General features: G+C 35.2%; 1 protein-coding gene across 2 annotated transcripts in view; it reads left to right on the top strand.

Annotated features, from left to right (window-relative positions):
* The window catches only part of SBF2 (SET binding factor 2), a 313,031-nt gene that overhangs the window by 159,358 nt on the left and 126,126 nt on the right, over window positions 1-27,547 (top strand). For both annotated transcript variants that reach the window (XM_087821725.1, XM_087821727.1), the window contains exons 7-14: window positions 6,345-6,477; window positions 7,682-7,790; window positions 10,305-10,418; window positions 11,539-11,616; window positions 12,787-12,900; window positions 13,663-13,791; window positions 16,366-16,464; window positions 25,964-26,168. In XM_087821725.1, coding sequence (XP_087677851.1) covers window positions 6,345-6,477; window positions 7,682-7,790; window positions 10,305-10,418; window positions 11,539-11,616; window positions 12,787-12,900; window positions 13,663-13,791; window positions 16,366-16,464; window positions 25,964-26,168 — 981 coding nt within the window. The remainder of the gene's footprint in view (window positions 1-6,344; window positions 6,478-7,681; window positions 7,791-10,304; window positions 10,419-11,538; window positions 11,617-12,786; window positions 12,901-13,662; window positions 13,792-16,365; window positions 16,465-25,963; window positions 26,169-27,547) is intronic.

Below are 27,547 nucleotides of genomic sequence, written 5' to 3'. Positions count from 1 at the left end.
TTTATTCATGTCTCTATCCTTTGTGTTTAACTGTGTACCAATCTGCCATCTTCACTGAACTGTGAGCTTGTACAAGCCTGCCTCACATTTCTTTATATCCATCCTTAGAGTTTAGCAGTTTCATATATATCTCAGCAGTGCTATAAAGGTTTAACAGTGGAGCACAGGAGGGAAGGGGAGAAGCAAGTTTTAATTAAAAGTGTTATTTCTGCTCCTTGCTTACATTCTCCAGTTACTCTATACTGTTCTTCCCCTTTGTTTGCTATTCTACTCCTAAAGCCCTTTTTGCTTCCTGCCTCTTAAATTTAAATATTAAAGTAGATTTTAAAACCTGGTCAATCCGAATAGGCACAGACTAGGAATCTAGTCTCTTTGGTGTTGGAATAATCTGATGTAATTATCCTAGACCTAGAAAACCAACTGCACCCACATACAAGTGCCCAATTCAATTACATTTCTTAAGTGTTTTTCACTTAGAAGATTTCCATTTCTAACATTTGAAAATAATATTCTGAATTTGTAACAAATATTAAAATTGCCTCTCAGTGATAATTACAAAACTAAACTATAAAATATATAAAGTGTTAGTTAATCTGTGAAGGTAGGGATCTTGTTTTTCTATATTGCTGTGTTCTGGTACATGGAGCATAGTAGGTACTCAACAAATATTAGTCAAATGACTGAGAAATCTCCTTTTTCGTGCCTTTTATGAAGCCATGACCATTATTATATTGCTCTCTCTATGTGGATTGACCAGGAAGAACTATAACAAATTATATAAGGCTTCTGAAACATATCCTGTCTCGATACAATGGCCTTTATCACTCCGTTTTCCCATTTGAAAGCTGAGACATATGTTCTGTTTGTGCAGCACATCATTATTATTCAGAGAAGGGGAGGATTCTGGAGACAAGTTTTTAGTGTTGTTTTTTCAAAACGGGAAACAAATGCATTTGTTAATGTTTATGTTATGAATTTTAGAACTTTAACCCTAAAGAAAAGTTAAAATCAGGAAGTAATTTTTCAGAATGTTTTACTACCTGAATAACCAGCAGGATGTGTTTGTACCGTTTTGCTGAAATCAGTAATAAAACTATTACTGGAACGCTTGTTTTCCGTACTGTCTTCTCTGTTACTGTGCAGCTTTGGGTGGATTCTGGCCATTGAAGGCGAAGAAACAATTCAAGGCTGTGTAGAAAACTGGTTTGCACTTTCAGTTCCAGTAAATTGGATTTATAAATCATTGTGGAGCTGTGGATGCAGCAGCGAGCACTGCTAGTTAGGAATAAAATCACTAATGTAATTTCTTAAAATACTTGAAGTACAGGTTATAGTATGGGTAAGCTAGGTGTGGGTGAATTATTTTGTATTACACTATATAACCTTTCTGGATAACGAACACCTTCCCCTTTAAGCACTAGAATATTGTTCCTAACTCATTTCTACCATGAGACATAAATCCTCTCAATAAGTTTAGTGTAATATTTCCCCCTTCATATCAAAAGTTGTTTTTTAATGATGTAAGTAGGATAGAGTCCCTTACAAAGGCATGCCTTCCTTCTTCACACTGTATCTGGTACTAACTGATGCTGTGGGTTTTATTTTCTGATAGGTTATCAGAATGGATTATCTTTTTGGGAGGGAATTGCAGAGGGTTCAGGTAGGAGTAGGGAGGGAAAAGTTCTTCCCCAGAGTCTTTAGGGAAAAATCCCACACCCCTCTTAGTATACAAATGCTTCGTGAACCTTCCATTGGCAGAGCTACTTGTAGGTCTCTCAGCGCCTTTTCCTCCCTCAGTCCTCTGTTTCTGTGCACATGGTCTTCTGTCAGCTTTGAAAGCCTTGCTGCTCTTGTCTCCCTAACTAAGTGCTGCTTATCCTTCAAAATCAAACCTGAGGCTCAGTTCCTTTAAGTGAGTCCAGTAACCACAAGGGTCCTTGAAAGATGGAAGGAGGGGTGCAGAAATCAGTGTCAGTGTGCTGCACTCTGACATCACACAGGGAGAAAGACGCCACTGGCCTTTGCCAACCTTGAACATGAAAGGGAGCCAGGAGCAGATGATTGTGGGCAGTTGCCAGAAGCTCAAAAACCCTAGTGTAGGAATTCTGACCTCCAGAACTTTAAGATAATCCACCTAGGCAGCCACTAATATACCTTCTGTCTCTATACATTTACCTTTTCTGGACATTTCATATAAATGGAATCAAATAATATATGTTCTTTTATGTATGACTTTTTTTTATTGAGCATTATATACTTATTTGTGTTGTTTTAAGCCATCAAGTTTGTGGTAATTTGTTATAGGAGCCACTGGAAACAATACAACCACAGACTTTTTAAATATAAATTTTAAATTTCTTTTGTGCTCACTTCGGCAGCACATATACTAAAAATTTTAAGTTCTTTGAAGTTTAGGAGTTGCTAAATTAGTGCAGACAATCCTCAAGTATATAATTACCCACCTTCCCCCAATAATAATATCTTATATAAACATCGTGCATTTTAACAACCAGGAAATTGATATTGGCACAATACTAGTAATTCTGGAAAGGAGCAACACTTCTCTGAGTAGAGCTTTCAAAATTGAAGCCAGTCCTGTCAGAACCTGTCACTGCTTTATCAACTGAGTTTATGTACTGTTCTAAATCCTTTGTTGTCATTTCAACCATCTCCACAGCATCTTCAATTCTGTACTGTACATAGTTGTATGGGGTGTACTTTTACATGACTGTCAGTGCAGTAGGTTTGTTCATACTAGCATCACTGCAAACACACAAGTAATGCATTGCACTAGGCATTACAGTGGCTTCAACATCTCTAGGCCATAGGAGGTTTTCAGCTCCATTCTAATCTTATGGGACACATGACTATACAAATGTAAGATTAGACTTAAAATATTGCAAAATTGTTAAATTTTCTGGATATGATAACTATAGTGTGGTTATGTAAGATATTATCTTTATTCTTAACAAAAACACCCTAAAGTATTTACGGGTAAATGTTACAATGTATACACTTAAGTGGCTCAGAAAAAACATGCGTGTGGATGGAGTGTGTGTGTAGGTCAGAGAGTTCACACCAGCACATAGATGCAAATGTTAAAGCAAATGGAGCAACATTTTAATAATAGGTGAATCATGGTAAAGGCCAGATGGGTGCTTTGTATATTATTTTTATTCTTGCACTTTTTATATAAGTTTTAAATTATATCCAAAGAAATATTTTTAAAACCCATGTATCCCTAATCTCTTTTAATAAATATAGCATCACAGATATACTTGAAACTTCCTGCATATGCCTACTCTTCCAAAAGGTAAACACATCCTGGATGTGGAGTTTATTAGCCCCAGATGTATCCTCATATGTTGACTATATGTTTACATGTACCTAGACAATAATATATAATAGTGTTTTGTATGGTGTTAAATAATACATAAATGTCATTCTATATAGTCATTTTACACCTTACTTTCCTCACTCAATGTTATGCTTAGGAGGCTTATTCATGTTGATATATCGGTTGCTAACTCTTTTTTTCACTGCTGTAGTTATCCCAAAAGTCTTAGTGACATTTTAAACTATATTAAATTCACAAATATAAATGCTATGAACTTACCCAAAAAGTTTATACCACTTGAAAGTTGTATTTAAATTTCTTTAATAATCACTGAGTTTTAAAATTTTGAATAATAAATTTCTAGTTTTAAGTTTTTTGTTTTAGTCAGCATTTGCCATCTTCAATCAAAGGAAGTATAAATTTTATAGCATGATTTTGGCACAATTCATTCGTTTTCACATTTATAATGTATCTACTTTTTTATTATTTCAAATACTGTTACAGTGTACCTTTTTATACTTCTTAGGTACTTGTGAAAGACTTTCAGTAAATAGTAACTAGAATTACTGTAATAACTAGGTCATAGGGTATGTGCATTTTAATTTTACTTATATTCTTCACAGCAATATGTATATAGTTCCTTTTCCTTACCCAGTCTAAGTGGAAACTTAGAATTATCAGGCTTCAATTTGAGCTGTTGTTACAGGTTTAAAGCTGTTATCTCATGAATTTATTGGGTTGAATTTTTCTAATTACTAGAGGTATTGGAGCATCTTTTCGTGTGTTTATCAGCCATTTTAGTTTCCTCTTCTGTAAAGTGTAAATTAATATTACAATTCACAGATGAACAACATGAGAGTTAGGGGTACCACCCCCCCAAGCAGTTGAAAATCCATGTATAACTTTTGACTCCTCCCAAACTTAATTACTAATAGTCTACTGTTGACCGGAAGCATTACTGATAACATGAACAGTTGATGAACACATATTTTGTATATTATATGTATTATATACTGTAGTCCTAAAGTAAGCTAGAGAAAAGAAAATGTTATTAAGAAAGTCATAAGGAAGAGAAAATACATTTGCAGTACTTATTGAAAAAATCGGAATGTCAATGGACCCACACAGTACAAACCAGTGTTGTTCAAGGGTCAACTATATTCTTTTATGTTGACTTTTTTCCCTATTGCTTTTAGCGGGGATTTAAAAAGTCATATTTTTGACACTTATCCTTTTACATTTGTATAATTTCTAGGTAATTTCAGTCTGAAACTTGTCTTCATTTTTTAAATGTCGTTTTGACAAATTTTTTATTTAAAATGATCTATCAGTCCTTTCATTTATTTTTTACATATTTTATACTTTCCTTATCTAAGTTATAAAGATATTCTCTGACATCTTTTAATGAAAGTTTTAACACCTTTTAATGGGACTCACATCATCATTCAGAGAGGCTGTGAGTTCAGTGAAACATTCTTGAGTGTCTACTGTATAGCAGGTGTTGTTCCTGGCAGGAGGGGTATATCAGTGTAGAAGGCCCAGTGCTGTCTTTGAGGAACTCACATTTTAATGAAGGGGACATCAGTCAGGAAAAAAATGAGCAAAAGTATAGAGCTGTCAAACTGAAAGAAGTATTTTGAGAGCTAGATTAGTTCACTATGATCACACAGGTGTGGGAGGTGGTGACGGGATTAGAAAGATGGGAGTAGCACCATGAAGGCATTTTGCCATGGAGCTCAGACTTCACCTTGTGGTTTAGGTGTTTTCAAACATTTTTAGCATCAGAACCCTAACTTCAAAGGAAGTTAATGGTGACAACTACAATAATTATAATAACATAATATCATCTAATATGTCTTGATTATTTACTGTGGTACTGTGCTGAGAACTCCAGGCATTATCCTGTTACTCTTTCATTGCAACCTTATAGGGTAGGTTTTAATATTATCCTCATTTTACCAACTGAGTCTCAGAGAGATTAGTATATTAACCAAGTTGAAGTAAGCTTCTCTTACTAAATTAATTCTGCAGAACAGAATGCATTTGAAAATCACTACCCCAAAACATTGGAAAATATTGCAGGGTTTGAAGGATGAAAGTGATTTAATCAGATTTGTATTTTATGTCCATGATGCTAGAAACTGTCTGGAGGAAAGATTTGAAATTAATAAGGACTGGATTAGGGAAACCAGTTATGAAACTCTTACATTAGTCTAAATGAAAGAAGATTAAAAACCTGAACTACAAGTTCAGATGTATCATATGGGATAAATTAGAAATGAGAAAAGAGTAGTATCGCAAGTAATAATGGGCCAAGAAGAAATTTGCATGTGTCATGTTGGTTAAGGAAAATACAGGAAGTATTTACATTGAGAAAATTAATGGGGACACTTGATTTAGTGGGTGCATGTAATTAAGGTTGAAAAGATATTTTAAAAAAGATGATTTAGTAATAAAAGAGAAAATAAGAAACGTTGTACTTATTTAACTTCAATTTGATAAGTATTCATGCTGTATTTTCTAGAGTTGCCACTGAAAAACAATAATAAAGGAACAGAGCTTATAAATTTTTAAAATGTCAACTATATGCTATTTATAAGAAGTAGAAAAAGATTGAAATAAAATATGGGAAAAGATATGCCAGGAAAATTTCAACAGCAAAGCTAGTGTGGTTATATTAACATTAGACAAATGTACTTTAAAGAGGAAAAAAGTTATTAAAGCAGTGGCAGCATCTAAAATAGGAATCTTAAGTACAGGCCTTGGAGATTTAGTTGAAAAGAAGGTAACAGTGTGTTTCCAAACAACTGATTTGAAGAATAAAAACAGAGTTTGGGAAAACAAATATCCATAGGTTGTATGGAATTTATAGTTTAACCAAATATTTTTCCTCAAGAGATTTCAAAAACATTGGCTTTTTCATTCCATGTCATTCTAAGCCTGTGTTTGTTGGCAACACATATACAATTAAATGCATTTGGTAAGCGTTTGCTCTTGTGTTTTTCAGGAATTCAAAATGTCCTCAGCCTCTTTTGTGCAGTCCTCACCGAAAATAAGGTTCTCTTCCATTCCACAAGTTTCCAGAGACTTAGCGATGCTTGTAGAGCCCTGGAATCTTTAATGTTTCCTCTTAAATATAGGTGAGGTTTTTTTTTACTTGTACTTTTATTTATTCTCAAATTATGCATTAATTATTAATGACCCATCGAAATGTCATGGCACAATAGTTTGAACCACAAGGTCATATTTTACAAAGTCATGATTCTGATAGAAATCTAGCCTAGAATTTGGAACTTTTGCAAGCCATCCATTACTGAGTATTGATTAATTTAGTGATAAATTAATTAATTTGAGTAGTATTGTCAGTAGTATTTAATTCTCTTTGAATATGGTTGGCGATAACATTAAGTTAGTGCTCTGATTTTTTAATATTAAAGAATTATTCATTTTAGGGGTTATATTGGTTTTATGGTTCTATTAAAACAGAAGAGCCCTTATCTTTTATAGATACCCACTGAAGTATATGTCTGGAATTTGCTTCAAATAATACAGTAGGGAAGAGAACAAAAGTGGGTAGAAATATATATGTGATTATTCATTAGCAGTTGTCATTGCTGGAGTGGATTTGTGGGGCTTTATTTTCCCCTTTTTTCCCTTTTTTCTTTCTGTTATTTGAGGGGCACGTTAAAAATTTTCCATGATAAAAATTAAAAAACAAGACAATTTAAACAGTGATGCCTGATAGTGCTATAAGTAGACTATTTTATTCTAATATATTGTTTTATCAGTTTGGTATTCATAACATCTAAGAAACTTAAGTTCATACAAACTAGAAAAAAATTTAGAGTGTCTGCAGATTTTAGTTAAAAACTTAAATTTTTTACCTGTCTGCTTTTCTTAACCCCTATATAAGTTTAGACCTTAATTTTTCTACTTTATCACTTGTTGAATGCAAAAACAAGTATAGAAAATTGGAATTTAAATGATTGTTTTATGTAGACAAATTACTAGTGTTGATGGGGAAGGCCCATCAGGGAGTCAGAGCTACTCTCTGATGTTTTATTTCTATGAAAGGTAAAATGCTTTCAAGCCAGATTAAAACACCCAAAGAGACTGCTTGCCCTGGATTCCACTTATTTAGATCTTATTATATCTGATCCTATCTTTCACATGAAGATTTTTTTTAATCTGTTCTTTTGAAAATTAAATATTAATAACCATAAAGTAGTATCGATAATTCCTAAACAGAGGTAATCGAAAAATTAATAGCATAAAGTTGAAAGAAAAATATGTTTCTATTATGGAAAAACAAATATATCTCACATATATTTGTATTATTTTTAGTTATCCTTATATTCCCATTCTCCCGGCTCAGCTACTAGAAGTTCTAAGTTCCCCAACACCATTCATTATTGGAGTACATTCCATCTTTAAAACTGATGTCCATGAACTTGTAAGTATTCATCTTTAAATTGCCAGTTATTGAGGCCAGAGGTTTAGCTTATTACTTTGAGTTTTATAACATTTCAACTAATTACTATTTTAGCTCTATTGCATTTCCTATAGAAAAGATTGGCTGGAAGAAAAGCATCAATGAGAAGTCCAAATATATTAATTTTTCTATAGCAAATATGAGAGATTTACAAAATGAATTCATATTTTTAAATGCCCCCTCTTTTGGCATAGTAAGTTTATCTTTCTGTATTCTTCATCCTATCCATGGAAGATGAAGTAATCTATGTCGCACTCTATTTATACTTTTGTTATCAGTACTTTAATGTACTCATATTTTGAAATAAGGCCTGTGTTAATGCTGAATGGTTGATAACTAAAAGGCAAAAATTATTTGCAAAAGAATGAAGGATTTTAATGGAATGCACATTCAGTATGAGCCCCACCAAATTATTCTGTTTCTGCCCAGCGATGATAATGGGCTTCCTTATGTGAGGAGTGTATTCTCAAGCACTGTAAGTAGAGTGCAAGGAAAGATGGTATGACACTTTTCAGGGAGTTAAAGAATACTTCTTTCCCGAAAAGTTGGGCTATATGACATCTGTGATCCACAGATCTTTAAGATTTTGTATTTCTACTTTTGTTTTAGTTTTAAAATTCAGCAAAGAGGTTAGCTCTGTTGGAATTTATACATAATTACAATTGTAATCAAATTGTAGGTGTCGTTTAAACTGACAAAAGACTATTCAACATTGTAATTATAAAAAGTACCTCATTCATATATTAATCATTCTGCCTAACCTTATATGTTCATATCTAGTTCTTTTTTAACTTTGATATCACTGTATAAAAATGTGTGTAAATCAATAAACATTCAGTAAAACCTAGTTAGTACTGATTCGAAGCATACCCATCTGGTTTGTAGGTAATTTTTTTCTAGTAAATTTTTTTCTCTGGAGGTAGGGCAAACCAACTGTTGCCAAAAGTAAATTTTTTAATTTTTTGATGAATAAATTAGAATGAATTTTAATTCTGTCATTAATGTAATAACTTCAGCAATCTTGGCTAGTTTCTCTTACATTTTTATGTAAGTTATTTGTAAATAAACTGTTGTAAAATGCTAAGAATGTTATTTCCTTGAGCACCTAAACAGTACCATTTTGATGTATACTAATTGTTTTGCTTGTTAACTCATGTAATGATTACTGTGTTATTTGGGTTATGGCTACACTACTATAATAAAACATCCAAAATGCAATGGCCCAAACAAATGGAATTTTATTTAACACTCATGCAGCAATTCATAGAGGTATTCTGTTATGCCAGCCCAATTTACTCCAAGAAATCATCGAAAGTCCAAGCTTCTTCCCTCCTGTTTCTCCATCAGAATCCCCTCATGTACTGTCATCATCTGAGTGTTCAAGGTTGGGTTGCTGCCAGTTCATAGTTTTATCCATGAAAATGGGAAGGAGAGCCTTACAGCTCTTGTATGTTGAGTGCCTGGAAGTGTACACATTCCTCTTCACATTTCATTGGCAGAAATTTAGTCACATACCACACCTAATTTCTAAGGAAGCTGAGAAATATGGTAGTCCCTCCTTATCCCAGGAGAGACATGAAAAGACCTGCAGTAGATGCCTGAAACCACAGGTAGTCCTGAACTTTATATATACTATTTTTTTCCTTATACATACATAGCTTTCCACTTAAAGGAAGCACTTGACAGCTTTTCTTTGGCATATCTGAATTACTACTTTTGCACTTTGGGATCATTTTTAGGTAAGATAAGGGTAACGTGACAAGCACTGCAGTACTGCAACAGTTTAGATCAGCGATTTTCAACCTTTTTCATCTCGTGGTACATATAAATTAATTACTAAAATTATACAGCACAAGAAAAAAATATATTTTTGCCATCTGACAAAAAATATATATAATTTTGATTCATTCACGCTGGACAGCTGTTGTTGTTGTGTTGGCTGTTGTAATTTTTTTATTTGACAGCTTACGGGAAAAGAGGCCTGTGCCCCTGACTAAGTAATCAGGTATTATATGTTTTAAAAATCCTTTTCGCCAGTATGCCTCTTGCGACACACCAGTTGAAGATCGCTGGTCTAGATGGCTACCAGGTGACAAATGGACAGGTAGCAAGACAGCGTGGATAACACTACACAAAGAGATGATTCACATCCCTGGCAGGACAGCCCAAGATTTCATCACACCGCTTATGATGGCATGCAATTTAAAACTTATGAATTGTTTATTTCTGGAATTTTCCATTCAATATTTTTGGACCAGTTGACTGAGGGTAACTGAGACCTCAGAAAGCAAAACCACGGATAAGGGGGCACTATTGTAGACAGTAGCTTGTAAGCCACGAACCAGCTTTGTATTACTATGGAGAATCAAGAGTCCTTCCACACCTGGTTCTTTTCATTTTGAATTAGTGAAGGTAAAGTTAATTTGTTCAACTAATGCATTTTATTAATTGTATTAATTTTTTTATTTCCTTCAGTTAGATGTAATCATAGCAGATTTGGATGGAGGCACTATTAAAATTCCTGAATGTATTCACCTCTCTTCCCTCCCAGAGCCACTTCTACATCAGACTCAAGCAGCTCTTTCTTTGGTATGCCATTTTTTAAATAGTAATGTTCTCTTGATTTATATCTAAACTAAGATAATTAGAATTAAATTTCATTAACAGTGTAATTACTTTTTTAAAAAGGTCTTAAAACGTGAATCTAGCCTCATACAGTATTTAGGAGTCTTTACTGAAGATTATCTAAAGAATATACTTTGCATCCTATCAGGCTATTTGTTGTACATTCATGCTCTCACTCAGCATATTTGCTTAGTACTGAGTACTGCCGTAGGTATTGGAAATACACCTGTGAAAACAAGACTAGACTCTGACTCACAATCCCTGACTCTCTGAAACCCCCCTTTGGAAGCCAGCACTTGTTACTTCTCCTTCAGCTTCCTATTGATGTCTAGTTCCTCTTTGGTAGATGTGCTACCTGCAAGATGGTGTGATGTTGTTGAGCCAGTGTTTTCAGGTTACTACAGGAAGATGTAACATAGATTAAATGTCCAACATTCTGCATAGTGAAGTTTTAAGAAGCCTTGTGGCCTGGATGTTGCTCATTGAAATGAATTTAATTTTTTGTAGTTATTTTCCTTATATGATTTGTAAAAGCACAGTATTTTATTTTACTGACAACATTCTTAGGTGTCCATTGATCCATCATCAGAAAATTGAAACTTAGAAATTCTGCATTTTAAGCCTTTACTAGAATAAGGCATTCATATTCTCTTTAATATTTCAGTTAATTAATTTTTAATTATACTAAGAAACATAAAAATAAATGCTTATTTAAAAATTTCAACTATATAGACCAATAGCTCTGCCCTAGACCATTCCCTTCCCAGAGGTAACTACTGTTTTATAGCCTCGTGTATATTCTTTCAGAAGTTTACATTTTTATTTATATGTATATCAGTGCATGTACATATATAGATTTACATATATGTATTTTTCTATAACATGGTTTTTCATTAAACATTTTGCCTTCGAGATCTTTTCACAATAGTATATACAGAGCTGCCTCAGCTAACTGCATTGTGGTTCACGGAGAAAATATATTGTAATCCATGTACTTACACTTTCATCTAATACTCCAAGGAGATGAAATAATAGGTTTTATTGACATTAAGATCTTCTACATAACAGAACTTCTTTGCTTTAGATTCTACACCCAGATTTGGAAGTAGCAGATCATGCTTTCCCCCCTCCACGAACAGCTTTATCCCACTCAAAAATGCTGGTAAGAAGTTTAAGATTTAAATTTTATGCTTTTAACGAGAACTCTACTTTTATTTGTACAGTTAAAGAAGCTGAATTAGATGGACAGCCTAGTTAAAATAATGAGAGTTAGGTGGACAGCCTAGTAAAAAGTGCACCAAATTAGAAATGAAGAGAATTGCCACTGACTAACTTTGTGACTTGCTCAGGAGGAGTCACGGGGCAGCTCACTGACGCAGTAGGGAGAAGGGCTGAGACGGTTTTCCTGAGGAGGCCTGAGTAAATAGGGGCAGAAAATCAGCACCTAGGCTATAGCCTGGAAAGTGGTGCCAAGCAGCAAATAAAAAGGGTCAGGCAAGGGTGAAAAAAAGGGGGAGGGTGGGGGGAAGCTTACAAAAAATGGAAACAGATTGTTGATAATAGGAGAGAATCAAGTGTGAGCAGTGAGTAGATGAAAATAGTTCCAATTAGAAGCCATAAAGGGTGAGTATATAACAGAGATCCCTTTTTTATTTTGCTCAGTGCACTTCTCAGAGATGAGCTTTGTGGCTAATAAGGAGCTTCGTAGAGCTGGACAGAGCTGGACACCTTTTACAAGTTCCTTAAGCATTCTTGACTATTTCCTCATTAATTAAATAAGGGGTTGACTAGACAAATCTGTAAGTTTCCTTACAGTTCTAAAACTATTATTTTATTAAAGCCTGAATTATCAAAACAGAGTTTAGGTCATACCTTATTAATATAAGAATAGATTTTTATAAGTTGGATAAATTTTGGAAGAATTTTATAAGCTTTAAAAATAGTCATTTTGAGGGTTTTTTCTTTTATAGTTGTAATATTCTTTTGATGGCTATAAAAGTCAAATGTCTTGGGAAATGTGCCCTTCTTTAACATGATGAAAAGGGAGACTCTGTGACTTAAGTTTTTTCTGATTGGAAAATTGAATGTACTAGAGGCAAGTTTTGTTTGGTTCAATTTTAAAAAGCTATTGAACAGCCTATGCTGCCAACAATGGAACAGACTAGATGCCCACCACTCAGGGCTGCCACAAGTGAGACTTATATGTAGGTAGCACAGGCATACAGATTTATTAAATAATTCCTCAACTTCTTTACACTTTTTTGGCTTTATAGTATTTCATTTATTTTTTAAGAAATTCAGTTACCTAACATGTTTCTTCTTGTATTTTCAGGATAAAGAAGTACGTGCAGTTTTTCTTAGATTATTTGCACAACTTTTCCAAGGATATAGGTCATGCCTGCAACTTATAAGAATTCATGCAGAACCCGTAATACATTTCCACAAGGTAAGGTACAGAACCATATTGAATCTGTCCAAAATGTAGGCTCTGATTAAATAAAGCAACTTGGTTGTCTTTCGCGGGACATGTATTTTGACCTAAATTTATCAATAAGGTTATTTAAAATCTCTGTTTTGTGTGGTTAGATGATATTTTTTTTTTCTTTTTATTGAATTTATTGGGGTGACACTGGTCAACAAAATTATACAGATTTCAGTTGCACAATTCTGCAACACATCATCTGTACGCTGTATTGATAATTTTTTTTTTTTTAATATATCTTTATTGATTTCAGAGAAAGGAAAGGAGAGGGAGAGAGAGAGAAACATCAATGATGAGAGAGTCACTGATCGAGCCCCCAACCTGGGCATGTGCCCTGACCAGGAATCAGACCCCGATCGCCTGGATCCCAGGTCGACGCTCAACCACTGAGCCATGCCCGGCTGGGCTGTATTGATAATTTTTAATAATACTATGGAACTAACATGTTTTCCTTCAGAGTATGTTAACTTTAAATTGGTTTTCTTTTAAAATTGAGTGTTAATTTCTGATTTCTCCTCATGCTTTACAAACTGATTAATTTTTATTCTTTCCAATACATGTAATATCTCAGGTATCAGAAACCTTTTTGAGAGAAATGTAATTTATAGTAACATACTTATGCATGAAGACATTTATTCAAGCTTTATCTTTCTATTATATTTGGTTTTGACCATCCATTCATTACTAAGTGATAAATTATTCATTTCACATTTTCTTTCTTTGCAGACAGCTTTCTTGGGGCAGCGTGGTTTGGTTGAGAATGATTTCCTCACCAAAGTTCTCAATGGAATGGCATTTGCAGGTTTCGTTTCAGAAAGAGGTCCCCCCTATAGATCCTGTGATCTCTTTGATGAGGTATAGTTTTTATCAAATGAATACATTATTTAGAGACAAAATTAGGCTAGTACAAAGTAGAGAAAGTAGTTTTAATTAAACTTTAATAAAAATTATAACTATATTATAAATTAAATATCAGATATTGTTTACTATGCTTATTAGATCTTGGTATTTAAAATGTGGATTAGAAAAAATATAATTATAGGATATCTCAGATACACATAAAATCTTGAACAACTTAATTTTAAATTGTTGATTAAAATCTTTTTGAAAAAATTGACATTGATTGTATAAATAGGACATTTATTTTTGAAGGCAATAGTCTGATTCCTTTATTGGTTTCATAGAGAAAAGGTCTAAGTTTAATGTATAGATATGTGATTTCAAATAGTTACATATGTTGTCTATCAGTGTCCTAGAGCGATAGTTTAGCTTAGTAGCATTCTTACTAATCCACAATAGCTCCCTTGGGAGATATTAAATATACAAAAGACAGATTTAAGTCTCTGTTCCCAGGAATTGGCCACATAAAGGGAAAGTTAGGACAGATGTGACTTAAAATAAGGATGCTATTTTGTGTTCGTTGTAATTTCTCTTATTTTAATGCATCTTTCCATTTATCATTTATTTTCATAGAAGCCCATTCTGGTGGATAGAACAAGGAATGTTATTCCTATTTCAGATTCTGAAAGAGTACTGTGTTGGAAACAATAAATGTAAAAGTTCCTTGAGGTCTACAAAAGAAAACACTCCTAGCACCCAAGATAGTGGCAAATAGAAATAGTGATCATATTTTGGTGCTGCTGGTTTTGTTTTATATAGAGAAGATAGGAATCAAGGTCTTAAAGATCCTTGGTTTAGAGAAAGATCTTTTATTATTATATAAAGATAATTAAGTATTTGCAGGTAAGATTGAAAGAAGAGGCACATGTTTTAATTCTGAGTATGGAGAACTGCACCAAATGCTTTCGTTAATAATAAAAACAGATCATGAGGATTTAGGAGCAGTTGCCCTGAGGTGGACAATTGTTTCTCATCAGTTGTTGATCACTGATTCTCTAATACCAACATTAAATATGATTGATCATTGATTAATATTAACATATATCAGCCTTTAGATCCTAAGTAATGTTTTGGGGTTTAAATTAGATGCTCTTCAGAGTCTTTCTAGCTCTTACATTTTATTAGTCTCTGAAGCATTTGGAATAGTAACATTGGTTTATGTTCCCCCTTTCTTTTCTATCCAAATTCCCTTCCCCTTCTGGAAATTTCATCCCAATAAGTCATATTGCTTACTTTCAGAAAACTTGCTACAGCCTCTGACTGTTTTTGTTAGTCCTTCCCGTGCCTGGAGTGCCCTCCCTCTACTTTTCAGTCTGATCATGACCTTCCCTTCTTCATACTCTGCTCTTATCTCACCACCTCCTCCAAAGAACATTGGATGTCTACTAGTCTGCATTGAGGTTTATTTTTTGTCTCTAACTTTATATGGCATCTTCTTAGTGTTCATCCTGTTCTAGCTTCTGCCGTCAGTGATGATTTTTGGCATCTTGTTGATGCTACTTGAAAGCCAGTTCATATGTATACTTGTGAAGTGCCTAAAAGCAATAAGACATCAGACCTACGTAATTTCTCGTCTACCCTCCTTGGCCATTTAATTGGTTTGCAGGAGAGTGTGCTTTTGTAGGAAAGTCATGTGAGCTTCTGGAAAAGGGATCTTTGTTTAGCCCCGGGGCTGCCTACCACATGACTGGATTATTGAGCTTTGCAAAGCAGTTTATCCCCACAGTCTCTTCAAACAGACCTGTTAGGAGCAAAGCAGTGTTGTTTGACAATCTTTCTGAATCCTGGCCTAGAATATGTGAAGCCATGGTTTTATATGTCTGTCTATTCCAGTAAATCTATTAGCTCCTAGAAAGGAAAACCTTATACCCTTTTTAAAAAATTCATCCATCTATCTACCCTGCCTCCTCATACAATTTTTTTTTGCTGTTAGTATCTTTTCTCCATTCCAAGTTTACACACTCTCACAATTCTCCCAGCAAATTATTTAGTAGGGAAATGGATTAGAGTTCATATAATTTGAGAACTAGGAGCCTAAAGGTCATCTTGTTCTTGCATCTTATTTTAGAGATGAAGAAACTGGAGCTCAGGAGTTTTAGTGACTTGTTCCAAATCTCACTGTCAGCAGAGCTAGAACTAGCATCTGAGTGATCTGACTTGAACATTTGGTTCATGCTTTGTGAGTTAGGGAAATGTTTGGAGACTTTCTGACCATCGAAAATTCTGAATGAGAGAAATATTTAAGTGAGGCCTGGAGAGTGAAAGGGTCTCTGAGTCCCAGAAATGACTTTTCCCAAGAGGAAATAGGGCCTTAAATCATCAGGGAGAGACCCAGACTATCCAATGACTGGTTGGACTCTATAAATCTAGAATAGAAGTGAAGCCCAGCAAAAGTCTTAAAAAATTTTTTTTAGTAATAGGATATATTTTGGATGCTTTTTGGTTTGCTAATTGTATGAAATTATCACACAGTTTTCTAATTTAGCATATTTTGGAGTTGATGTTTTTCCATTTGATTCTCTTTTCAAGTTGGTAGCTTTTGAAGTAGAGCGAATTAAAATTGAAGAAAATAACCCATTGAAGATGATAAAGCATGTCAGAGAACTTGCTGAGCAACTGTTCAAAAATGTAAGTAAGTATATTTATTTAGACAGTCATTAATTTTAAAAATACTAATAAAGTATTTTGTTTGAAACACTGAAAACTTCATCTTTCTAATGATAATCTTTTTGTTCTGCCTTCAGACCTTTGGGATTGAAAGTTATTATATTTGCAACTATGCATTAAAATCTACCTTATTTTTTTTTAATGATTTTCCTGTCATTTACTGTCCTATGAAAACTTTTTAGTCACAATTTTCCATTTTGTCATTTGCCCTCATTGTGATTTTAAGACAGAAAGATTATACCCATTGGAGACCAGAACTACCTCAGACAGAATTGACCAATGTATTCTGCTTTAGCTTGATTATGAGGGTCAACTGGATCAGGAAAATGATTTGAGTTGAATTGTTTTTTGTTTTGTTTTGTTTTTTAAACATGTTTTTATTGATTTCAGAGAGAGGAAGGGGGAAAGAGAGAGATAGAAACATCAATGATGAGAGTCATTGATCGGCTGCCTCCTGCACGCCCCATACTGGGGATCGAGCCCACAACCTGGGCATGTGCTCTGACTGGGAATCGAACCATGATCTCCAGGATCATAGGTTGATGCTCAACTGCTGAGCCACACCAACTGGGCGAGTTGAATTGTTTTGAACAGACAGGGAGTGAAAAGCTAAAAGACAGCAAATTGTCCAGTGACCAACTACAAAAACTCAAGGCTGAAAATATTCTCCATATAAAAGAAATGTAATAAGTGTAAAAAATTGCTATTTCACACTGGTAAGTTGTGAAATAATAATTTGGATACCAGGAAAGAAGAGAACCTAATGTGACAGGGAGACTATGCACATGTGGAAAATGGATTTTGGCTAATGATTACAAGTCATTCCTCCTGCTTACAAAGCTTTTTCAGAGTTGAATCCTTTTGCTAAGAAAAGGAAAGTAAGTGGAAAGCGCATAGTCTTCCAGGGGAAAGTTGAGGGAAGATATATTTTTCAGGAGACATAGTTAAGAAGGATATGGGGCCAGTATCCTGGTATCATCTAACTTAATTATCTGCATAGGTTTACCTTTTGGGATGTTGGGTCATTAGTCACATCCATTCAGAATCTGAGAACCAATTGGATAAAAGTGGGAATATCAAACTGTGTTCCTTTATTCAATTATTTATGAATTTTATTTCTGAAGTTACTTTAAAATGTGTCTCTTGGACTGATAGCCTAAACTCCACATATAACTGTCCAATATCATAATAAATCTATTTCTTGATTAGTGTGCTGGAACTTAAGAAAAATTCTGTCAAAAGGAAAACTTGAGTTCAGTGCTGGTCTTTGCCATTTGTGGTGGCTGTGCAGAACTGATGTATAGCATGAGCATATGAGACTTTTCTGTTGACCTACTGTAATAATAAATATTGAGTGTTTAGAACAACATGCCAGGCAGGGATTAAGCACTTTACATATATCATCTCCAATCCTCATATCAATAATGTAAGATATAGGTGTCATTATCCCCATTACACTAGGAATAATTGGCTCAGGATCATAAATGGCTTTTAAGTAATTGAATCCAGATTTTAAATTCAGGAATTTTTATCTATCCAATTCCTAAGTCTATGTTCTTACACTCCATTAGGCTGGCTCATCTTCAACTGGAAAAACTGTGGTATTTCCCATGGCTGACTTTATACTTTGTTCTTTATAGAACACTTTAATGTACTTTCTCATATGATCTTAGAAATTACCCTGTGAGATAGATAGGGTAGATGTTGATAGGTGAGGAGACTGAATATTAGAAAGCCTTTTTTCCTTTCCCACTTGGAGTGATTTATTGATGTGTTTCAAAAAAATAACAAAATATGAACTGGGAGTCAGTTTGATACTCTGGGACTGATTCCTTTAATACTGAATGTTTACTTCTTAGATCTTTGCACACCTATTCCAGAACTGCAGAATTTTATTTAAAGCCAGTAAGGGACCAGAGCTGGGGCTCTGACACAGATTTGTCTCTGTTACAAGACCGAGTACACAATGTATGTTAGGGAGTATGCCAAGCCACTTTGATGCAAAAACGAAGTAAATTTTTTTCTTGCCATCCTAGAACTTAGATTTTGTGATGCATAGCTAACACTAAAGCCAACACAATACTGAAAACTGCAGTAAAATAAATATCTACTAATTATATATTCTTAAAGGCGAATGTAAAGCACCAACAGTGCCTGTCCTTGAACACTTTAAAGAGGTCATCATGAGGGATTGTATTACTAGGGGAGATGTGGAAATACCCTTCAGATGAATGCTACATTTCTTGAGCCCTTATTGGACTTCTTTCTTCCCACACTCCAGTTCTGTTTCATTTCATTTCATTCAGTATGTGTTTATTAGGCTCCTACTGTTGCCAGCATTTTCTAGGTACATGATTCTCTAATATCCTTGAGAGAGGGATACATGATGAGTGAGAATTTGAGACTGTCCCAATGGATTGTCATCAGACTTTCTGTAATTCTCTCTTGAATTTAAAGTCTTTGATGGTCCCAACATTCCTGAAGTAAATGCTTGACAGAGTTAGAAAGCAGAGCACGATGGTCATGCAGGAAGTTGAGGGGAGGAGGAAGTATGGTCTCAATGCAAAGGAAATAATCCAGATGGTTCTATTTTTAACTAGTCAGTTTTTTATAAATCACATTTCTAAAATTCCCTCTGGTAAGCAAGGGCCAGCCATATAATTTGACTGTTCCCTTATTATTGGGTTATAATTGGGACCTGGTGGTTCCATTCTGATGTTTGTAAATACTTTATGGCACTGAAGTCTGGTATGTGTATAGCCTCTCTCCTTTATTTCCCTTTAAAATACCTCAAAAAAGAACCTTAATTTTTCAGTTTCTTCTCACCGCTCCTTTATGTTGCTTTTGAGTGAGCAGGAATGAATTGTAGGAATATGAGTAGATAGGAATAGGGTGATTGTAACTGGGTTGAGCTGCTATTTTGACTTTATGGAGCTTCCTAAATAATTAAGAAAAGTATTTGGTGACTGGTGGAAGAGGGGAATGGGAAAGTGGAATGAAGGAGAAGAAAAGGAATAATCCATTACAGACAAATCATATAAGCATCAGTAAGGCTCATACCATGAAGATTGTTGGCCATACATTTTTGCAGCTTTTCTTTCCTTTGCCCAATCGATAAGAATGGGTCTGCCCACTTTGGCTTTCAGAATCTCCGATACCTGTGTGATAGCACATTTAGCGACTTACCTCCTCTGTCCCTGTGATTCTCGATACACACTCATAAAGGACCACTAACTGCACACAAAATGAGAATGTTTAGATAGGCCAGGACAAGAATTTTATAAAACTTCCATTTCAAGGCATCAAGAAATGAGTTGGACATGTGTTTTACATAGTGCAGCTTTTGTCATTTGTTTTGCATCTGCAGTAGTACGTAAATATTAGCTAGATGGTGTAATTTGTCTGGCAGTTTTCTTAAAAGTTAAAGGATAAATGAGAGCACTTGGACTTTCTGATAAAATAATATGCAATTCTTATTTGTCCTTTACCGGTATTTCATTGCCCAACATGGAAACAAATAGGTTCTAAAATCCTAAAGGGGGAACAGATCCCAGCTATAGGAATAGCCATTCTAGATCATGTAAGATCTACACCCTTTACATTTCTTCAGAAAGTTAATTTCACTATCAGGCAGATTTAGTGTACACTGATGATATTTGTACTTTTTGCTAATTGTGAGTAAAGGGATTTGTTGTTATAGGAATGAAGTAAAACATTGTGATCATCTTTAAAGAGTCAAAACGTAAACAACTTGTTTAGATTATTATGAGAAAATGAGGCCCCAACTCAAACCATAAAAATCAAACTCCTTTCCCCCATCCTGTCTAATTTGTTTGTTCATGTTTTTTAAGTCAAGTTTACTATGATAAATTCTCATATAGTAAAATTTGCCCTTTTAAAATGTACAGTTCTATGGGTTTTGGCACATGAATAAAGTATACAACCACCACAGTGAGGACATAGAATATTTTCTTTTTACTCCCAAAATTTCTCTAATATGCCCTTGTATTCACATTCTCCCACCACCTCCAACTCTTAGCACCTGATGTGTTTTCTATCTGTGCATTCTTTCCTCTTCCATAATCATGGTGTAGTTTTTGAGTTCGATTTCTTCGCTTAGCACAGTGCATTTCAGATTCACTCCTGTCACTACTTAAATCCATTGTTAATTTCTTTTTATTGTTGAGTAGCATTCCATTGTATGATTGTACCAAAGTTTTATTTATGTGTTACCCAACTAAAGGACAATTGTGGCAGTTATTAGTAAAACCACCCTAAACATTTGCATAGTTTTTTGTATGAGCATAAATTTTCATTTGTCCTGGATAAATATTTAGGAGTAGGATACTGGGAATAAAAGGTTAACTCTTTAAGAAAGAAGACATTTCCCAGGTGTCTGTACCATTTCGAATTTCCTCCAGCAATATATGAAAGTTTCTTTTGCTCCATTTCTTTACTAGCACTTGGTATCCTCAATTTTTTGTTTTGTTTTTAGCCATTCTAATAGGTGAGTGCTGGTATGTTATTGTGGTTCTAATTTGCTTGTCAATAGGTGTGAGAATGTAGGTCTCTTAGCTGGTCACTGTATGCTTGTCTTAGAATATGAAGCTTCCAGCTAGAATCATGAATTAGAGCAGTGTTTCTCAACAGGGGCAATCCCTTCCCTCCAGAAACTTGGCATTTCAGTATCTAGGGACATTGTTGGTTGTCACAGCTGAAGAGAGTGTACTACTGGCATCTGATAGGTAGAGGTCAGGGATGCTTCTAAACATCTTACAATATACAAGACCCCCCTCCAAGAATTATGTAGCCCAAAATGTCAATAGTTCCAAGGTTGAGAAACCCTTAGCAACCAGCATATTAGATAGCAAAGTCGTACACCAATTTATTTTATTAAGGATGAGACATTAATTCAATTGGGTGATCATTGAAAGGCCTATGAAGATGGAAAATTGAGAATGTTTCATTCTGTCAATATTGTATTCATAGCCAGGCAACTCTAAAATATTTTAAAGTTACATTTTGTCAGTGTTTAACCACTCAGTCCAGTGATAGTATTGGTTTCGGCAGTATTTAAAAGGATTTTTTAAACTTGCGGACCCACAAAGCTCTAGGTATAATTGGTGCATATTGAATAATTATTAAATGACTAAATTATTATGGGAAACTTGGTAACCTCTGACAAGGCCACATGGATTTGTCATTCACTGCTGAGACCAATGTGTAGGAGGAACTTTTTTCCCGTGTGTGGCTGTTGCCTACTTTGAATTTCCAGTAGGGGCTGGGGTTTTTTTGTTTTGTTTTGTTTTGCTTTGCTGTGCTTTTATTTGAAGTGTATTCTCAGCCTCGTTTTCTTTAGGACCTAGGGATATTCTCATTTAGCTTGCCAACAAAAGAGAAAAATCCATGTTTCCATACCATACGGTATGTGTGTCATCTTTTAAAGTCTGAGAAAATCATTGTACCACCCATTGCTATAGTATATACCCTTACAGCAGGATCACAGAGACATTTCTTGAAAGTCATTATCCAACTTCAAAATTCCCTCTAAGTGATAGTGCATTTTATAATGCCAGCTTTTTTGGGCAGTTCATCTTGGTTGTTTTGGACAAAATTATTACCATGTACACCATAATTGTCTTTTTGTGTGACTCCTTGGTTATTACTTTGTATTTGCATTTCTCTGCTATTAAAAATGACAATTGGCTGCTGCTTTGTTCTATTGGAAAATAATTAATTTCCTTGGAAATTCAACAAAATTGGGCTGCAGTTTTTAGTGAGCTCAGTAATCTTCAAGGGACTTGCCCACATGCATTTGGAGTTACAAGAAAGAGCAGATGTTTCTAAGAATATCTAGCGTTCAATGAGCCTTAGACTTCCTATCATTTCTGCTGTCTTAGGAGTTGTTATGTGACAAAACTGGGTATAATGTGGTGAATGTGGTCCTTTATATTTACCACACTGACCATTAGGGGGCAGCAGTGCACAAACACAACAGCCAGAGAACCAAACATGCTAGATTTGGGGGGCATGAGGCTTTTTTGAATCTTCTAAACACAATTGTATATATTATAATTTAGTAACTTTAACCCATTACCTGAATTTTTACATAGAATATATATTCAACTACAGGATAGCCTCATCTTTGAACTTTGCTTTAAAATGATTTTTAAAATGCTTGTTTTTCTGAATTGTGTATGAATTTGATTTACAATACTTCAAACTGTTATGAGAAAAAACGCTATTAATGACTAATAGCAATATCTTTTATTTAATTAGTGATTTCTATTTAAATCATTATTTAGTACTATTATTATTGCTGTTAACATATAAGTAGCTGGTGATATGGGAATCTTGGGAGAAAGTTTGTAGAGGCCTGGTGTCATGCCATAGAACATGGAGTGAATAAATGTTTTTCAAATGGATGTACCCTAGACTTTTGGAAAACAGCTTTCAGAATTATTCTGGGGAAGTGTGTGTGCGCACGTGCGAGTGTGCGTGTGTGTTCTAAAAGCTTTTTTTTAACAACTCGTTCTATCCTTACAAGAACCTTATGAAGTAGGTACTGTATTATTATCTTCATTACAGATGAAGAAACTAAAATACACTGCACCAGGTCACAGTGCTAAACCGGGATTTGACCCAGGCGGTCCAACATCAGAGACCATGAATTAAAAGTACCTCTTGTACTCCCTCTCATTGAATTGTCTAGCCTCGCCCTCTGAATTATAGTGCCCCTTGCCTCCATCACATTTTCACACATAGTCCTATTTCTGGGTGCTCTGTTCCATTAGTTGTTTAGCGCTTCACGAATACCAGTTGCCACACTATGTTAATTATTAAAGGTTTGTGTAAGTTTTGACATCTGGAGAGTTTGAGTGCCCGCTTACTCTCCTTCACAATAACCTTGACTATTTTAGGACTCTTGTTCATAAAGTTTAAGATGAACTTGTCACATTATGGGATTTTGACTAGAAGCAATGGGTGTCTCCGTATTTTTCTAACCCACCTTAAGTCATTTTTGGACCAAGATAGAAGTGCGTATAGTAAAAGAGATAGATAAAATATAGCTAGAAAACATGGCATCACTAAGAAGATCTCTCGTCTACTTTTATTTTTCTATGTTTTAAGCTTTGTTTTAATGAACATTATTTACATCATGGAAAATGTATTTAAAGTCTTAATTTTTATTATAAAAAAAATAAGTTTCAGTAGAAACAAAAGTAGTGAAGATTGTAGTTTAAGTGATTCTGATTTAGACTTGAAAATCCATGTGAGTTACCTCCCCATCCTGAAAAAATATCTGCCCAAGGGCTTTTAGAAAATTTATATTTATAACTTTTGAAAAGATATCTTTAACTCGTGCCTAAAGAACAGAGAAAAAACAAATACACTATTTGCAAAGGGCAATTTCATAAACTATAGACCAGGGACGTTGGTGTAAATCCAGGAATAATTTTAGAACAGGTTTTTCAACATACAGTTTGGAAAGTGGTGATCATGCAGTCTTGGCATAGGAATTTACTTATTTATTCTTCCCTGCCTTTGCTGATGACATAAGGGGAAAATACAAAGTGTGTATGAGGGCTGCTCTGGCAAGAACACGTTTTCTGTCTGATTTCAGCTTTTCAGGAACCTTGTAAGAGAAGCGTGAGCATGTACCTGAGGCAGAATTACTTATCCAGTTTACATAGTGAGCAGAGAAAAATCTAGAACCCAGGCTTTGTGACATTGTGTTGCTGAGATGTGCTTCCTACATCATCTGCTGTGGCCCAGCCTTTCCTTTTTCTGGGTCTGGGCCAAATAACCCAAAAGAATTGTGGGAGCAGCTCTAATACATGGTGACATTGGCCATTTTAACTGTCCAGAGAGTGCATGGGGTAGTGATGAGCTTAATCTACAACATGAATAACATAGATTCTTTTAGGAGGGGGGAGATTCTGCTTACAAAGGATAATGAATGCTAGACTTGGCCTCAGAATGGCTGTAAAGCCACCTTCCCTAGAGAACTTTATAAAAAGGATGGATGTCACTCTGCCTGGAGTATTTGAAATATAACCCTACTTAACTGGGTGACTGGATAAAAGTCTATGACACATTTAATTCAATTATTACAATCCCAATATATGTTCAACATTGTGTCCCATTCACTAGGAAACAGTAGGAAGTAGCTTAGGGTGCCTGCTATGTGCCAGGCAGTTTCTAGATGCTGAGGATAAAACTTTGAAAAGTCTGCCCTTGTGGAGTTTCATGTTATTGAGAGGATAGACAATAAAGTTAAATAAAATGTATAGTATGTGAGAAGGTGATAGGCGCTAAGGAGGAAAATATAATAAGGGGATAGGGGGTATGTTGGGGGGATAATGCTATATAGGGGAGCCAAGAAAGGTGGCATTTGAGGAAAGAAATGCAGAAAGGGAGAGCGGATGCTGTAAATGGGTGGGAAACAGGCATTCCAAAGAGGTGACAGGTAAATGCAGAGGCCTTGAGGCAGGAACTAGAAGGCCTGTATGTCTGGAGCAGAAAGAAAGAAGAAACAGTTGGTTGGACACGGTCACGTAGAAAAGCCCGATCTTGTGAGGCCTTGTAAATTATTGCAAAAACTTTGGGCTTTACTCTGAGTGAGATGAAGAGCTATTTGAGTGAACAGAGTAGGTAGGTGGTGATTTAACATACTTGAACCAGTTCGTTCTGTCTGCGGTGTTAAGAATAGAGGAGGGAGACCAGTGAAAATAGAATAGAGGAGGGAGTTCTGCAATAAATGAGAGATGCTGGCTTGAACCAAGGTGTTCAAAAGTGTCAAGTTTAAACATACGTTAAAGGCTGCGTCCGGAGGTTTGCAGAGGAATGGATAATTGGGTGTTAGAGGAAAGCATTGAAGATGACTCTAAACTTTTCACCTGAGTGATTGGAAAAATAAATATGCCGTATACCGAAGAGGTGGACTGTAGAAAGCAGATTTGGAGAAGGTGAAGATTAAGTGCTCCATTTTGGACATGTAAGATATTATTTTAAATCCAAATGGAAGTACTTATATTGAATATATGGGTATGGAGTTCAGGAGAAAGCTCAGTTGGAGATAAAAATTTGTGAGTTATTGGTGTTTATGTGGTTTAAAGATATGAGACTGGGAAATTATCACCAAGGAATTAAGTATAAATAGAAGAAAAGCCCAAAGTCTGAGCCCTGGGATATTCACATAGTTAAGAGATTAGGGAGATAAAAAATAAAGATGTAGCAAGAAGACTGAGAAATCAAGTGAAAATGTGTTCATGGGAGGGGAAGAAGGACGATCAGCTGTATCAGATGCTGCTGAAGTGAGGTTCTGGGGCTCTGTGTTTTATGGCATGTATCTATGAGTGTACATAAAATCACTCATCTGATTGAAGTGTGTGTCCCTTCCTGACAGTCTGCTGTTACTTCAACTTTTGCATAACTTTACCTGCGTTTGATGTTGCAGGAGAATCCAAACCCTCATATGGCATTTCAGAAAGTTCCACGCCCAACAGAAGGTTCCCACTTGCGAGTTCACATTCTTCCTTTCCCAAAGATTAACGAAACCCGGGTACAGGAATTAATCCAGGAAAATCTTGCTAAGAACCAGAATGCACCTCCTGCTTCACGAGTGGAAAAGAAATGTGTTGTGCCCGCAGGTCCACCTGTCGGTATGTATCTGTTTCTTTAAAAGTAAAACTTTTATCAAGATATAAGACACAAAAACTAAAGTGTACAACTTGATGAATTTTCACAATTTGAACAAACTTGTATAACCAGAATCAGAGCATTATCAACACCCAGAAACACTGTTACATTCATTCACTGCCTCTCACAAGGGGTAGCGATTAATCTAACTGCCACCACTATAGAATCTTTTCTTTTTAAAAACAGCTATATCGAGATATAATTCACATTCCATAAAACCCATTTAAAGTGTACAGTTCAGTGGTTTTTCGTATATTCACAGGGTTGTGCAACCATTTCACTGTCTAATTTTAGAACAGTTTCATTATCTCAGATAGATATACCCACGCCCATTAGGAATCACTCCCAATTTTCCCCTAATAATCACTCCTTCCCTCGCTTTAGTCAGTAATCTACTTCCTGTCTGTAGATTTACCTATTTTGGACATTTTATATAAATGGAGTCTTATAATATGTGATCTTTTGTGACTTGCTTCTTTCATTCAACGTAATATTTTTAGTTTATCCACATGACATGTCAGTACTTCATTTCTTTTTGTGGCTGAATAATGTTCCATTGTATGGATGTACAGATGCTCCTGGACTTACAGATGGGGCTACCTCCTGATAAATCCATCTTAAGTTGAAAATATCATAAGTTAAAAATGCGTTTAAGCCCTGGCCAGTGTGGCTCAGTTGGTTGGGTGACATCCCTTGCACTGAAAGGTTGCTGCTTCAATTGTGGGTCAGGACACATGCCCAGGTTGCAGAGTTGATTCCCCATAAACACATCAATGTTTCTCTCTCTCTCCTTCTTCTCTCTGAAACTCAATTAAAAAATCTTTTTAAAAAATACATTTAATACACCTAACCTATCAGCCATCATAACTTAGCCTAGCCTACCATAGATGTGCTTAGAACACAGCATCCAAAAACCGCTGGTAACACAGTACACTGTAGAGTATTGGTTGTTTACCATCATAATCACTGTGGCTCACTGCAGCTACCCAGCATCAGGAGAGAATGTCCTACCACAGATAGCTAGCTTGGACAAGGTGAAAATTCAAAATTTGAAGTACAGTTTCTACTGAATGCTCACTGCTTTTGCACCATCCTAAAGTGGAAAAACCATAACTCGAACCATCATCCTAAGTTGAGGACCATCTATATACCATATTTTGTTATTCATTCATCAGTTGATGAATATTTGGGTTGTTTCTACTTTTGCTACTATTAGTAATGCTGCTGTGAGCATTCATGTGTAAGTTTTTGTGTGGACATATGTTTTCACTTTTCCAGGTACATACCTAGGTGTGGAGTTGCCAGGTCATGTAAGTGTTTTTTTGGTGTTTTGAGGAACTGC

Source organism: Miniopterus natalensis, chromosome 11 (assembly GCF_054644295.1).
Source record: "Miniopterus natalensis isolate mMinNat1 chromosome 11, mMinNat1.hap1, whole genome shotgun sequence".
Lineage (NCBI taxonomy): Eukaryota > Metazoa > Chordata > Mammalia > Chiroptera > Miniopteridae > Miniopterus > Miniopterus natalensis.
This window is presented reverse-complemented; position numbering and strand designations above follow the sequence as displayed.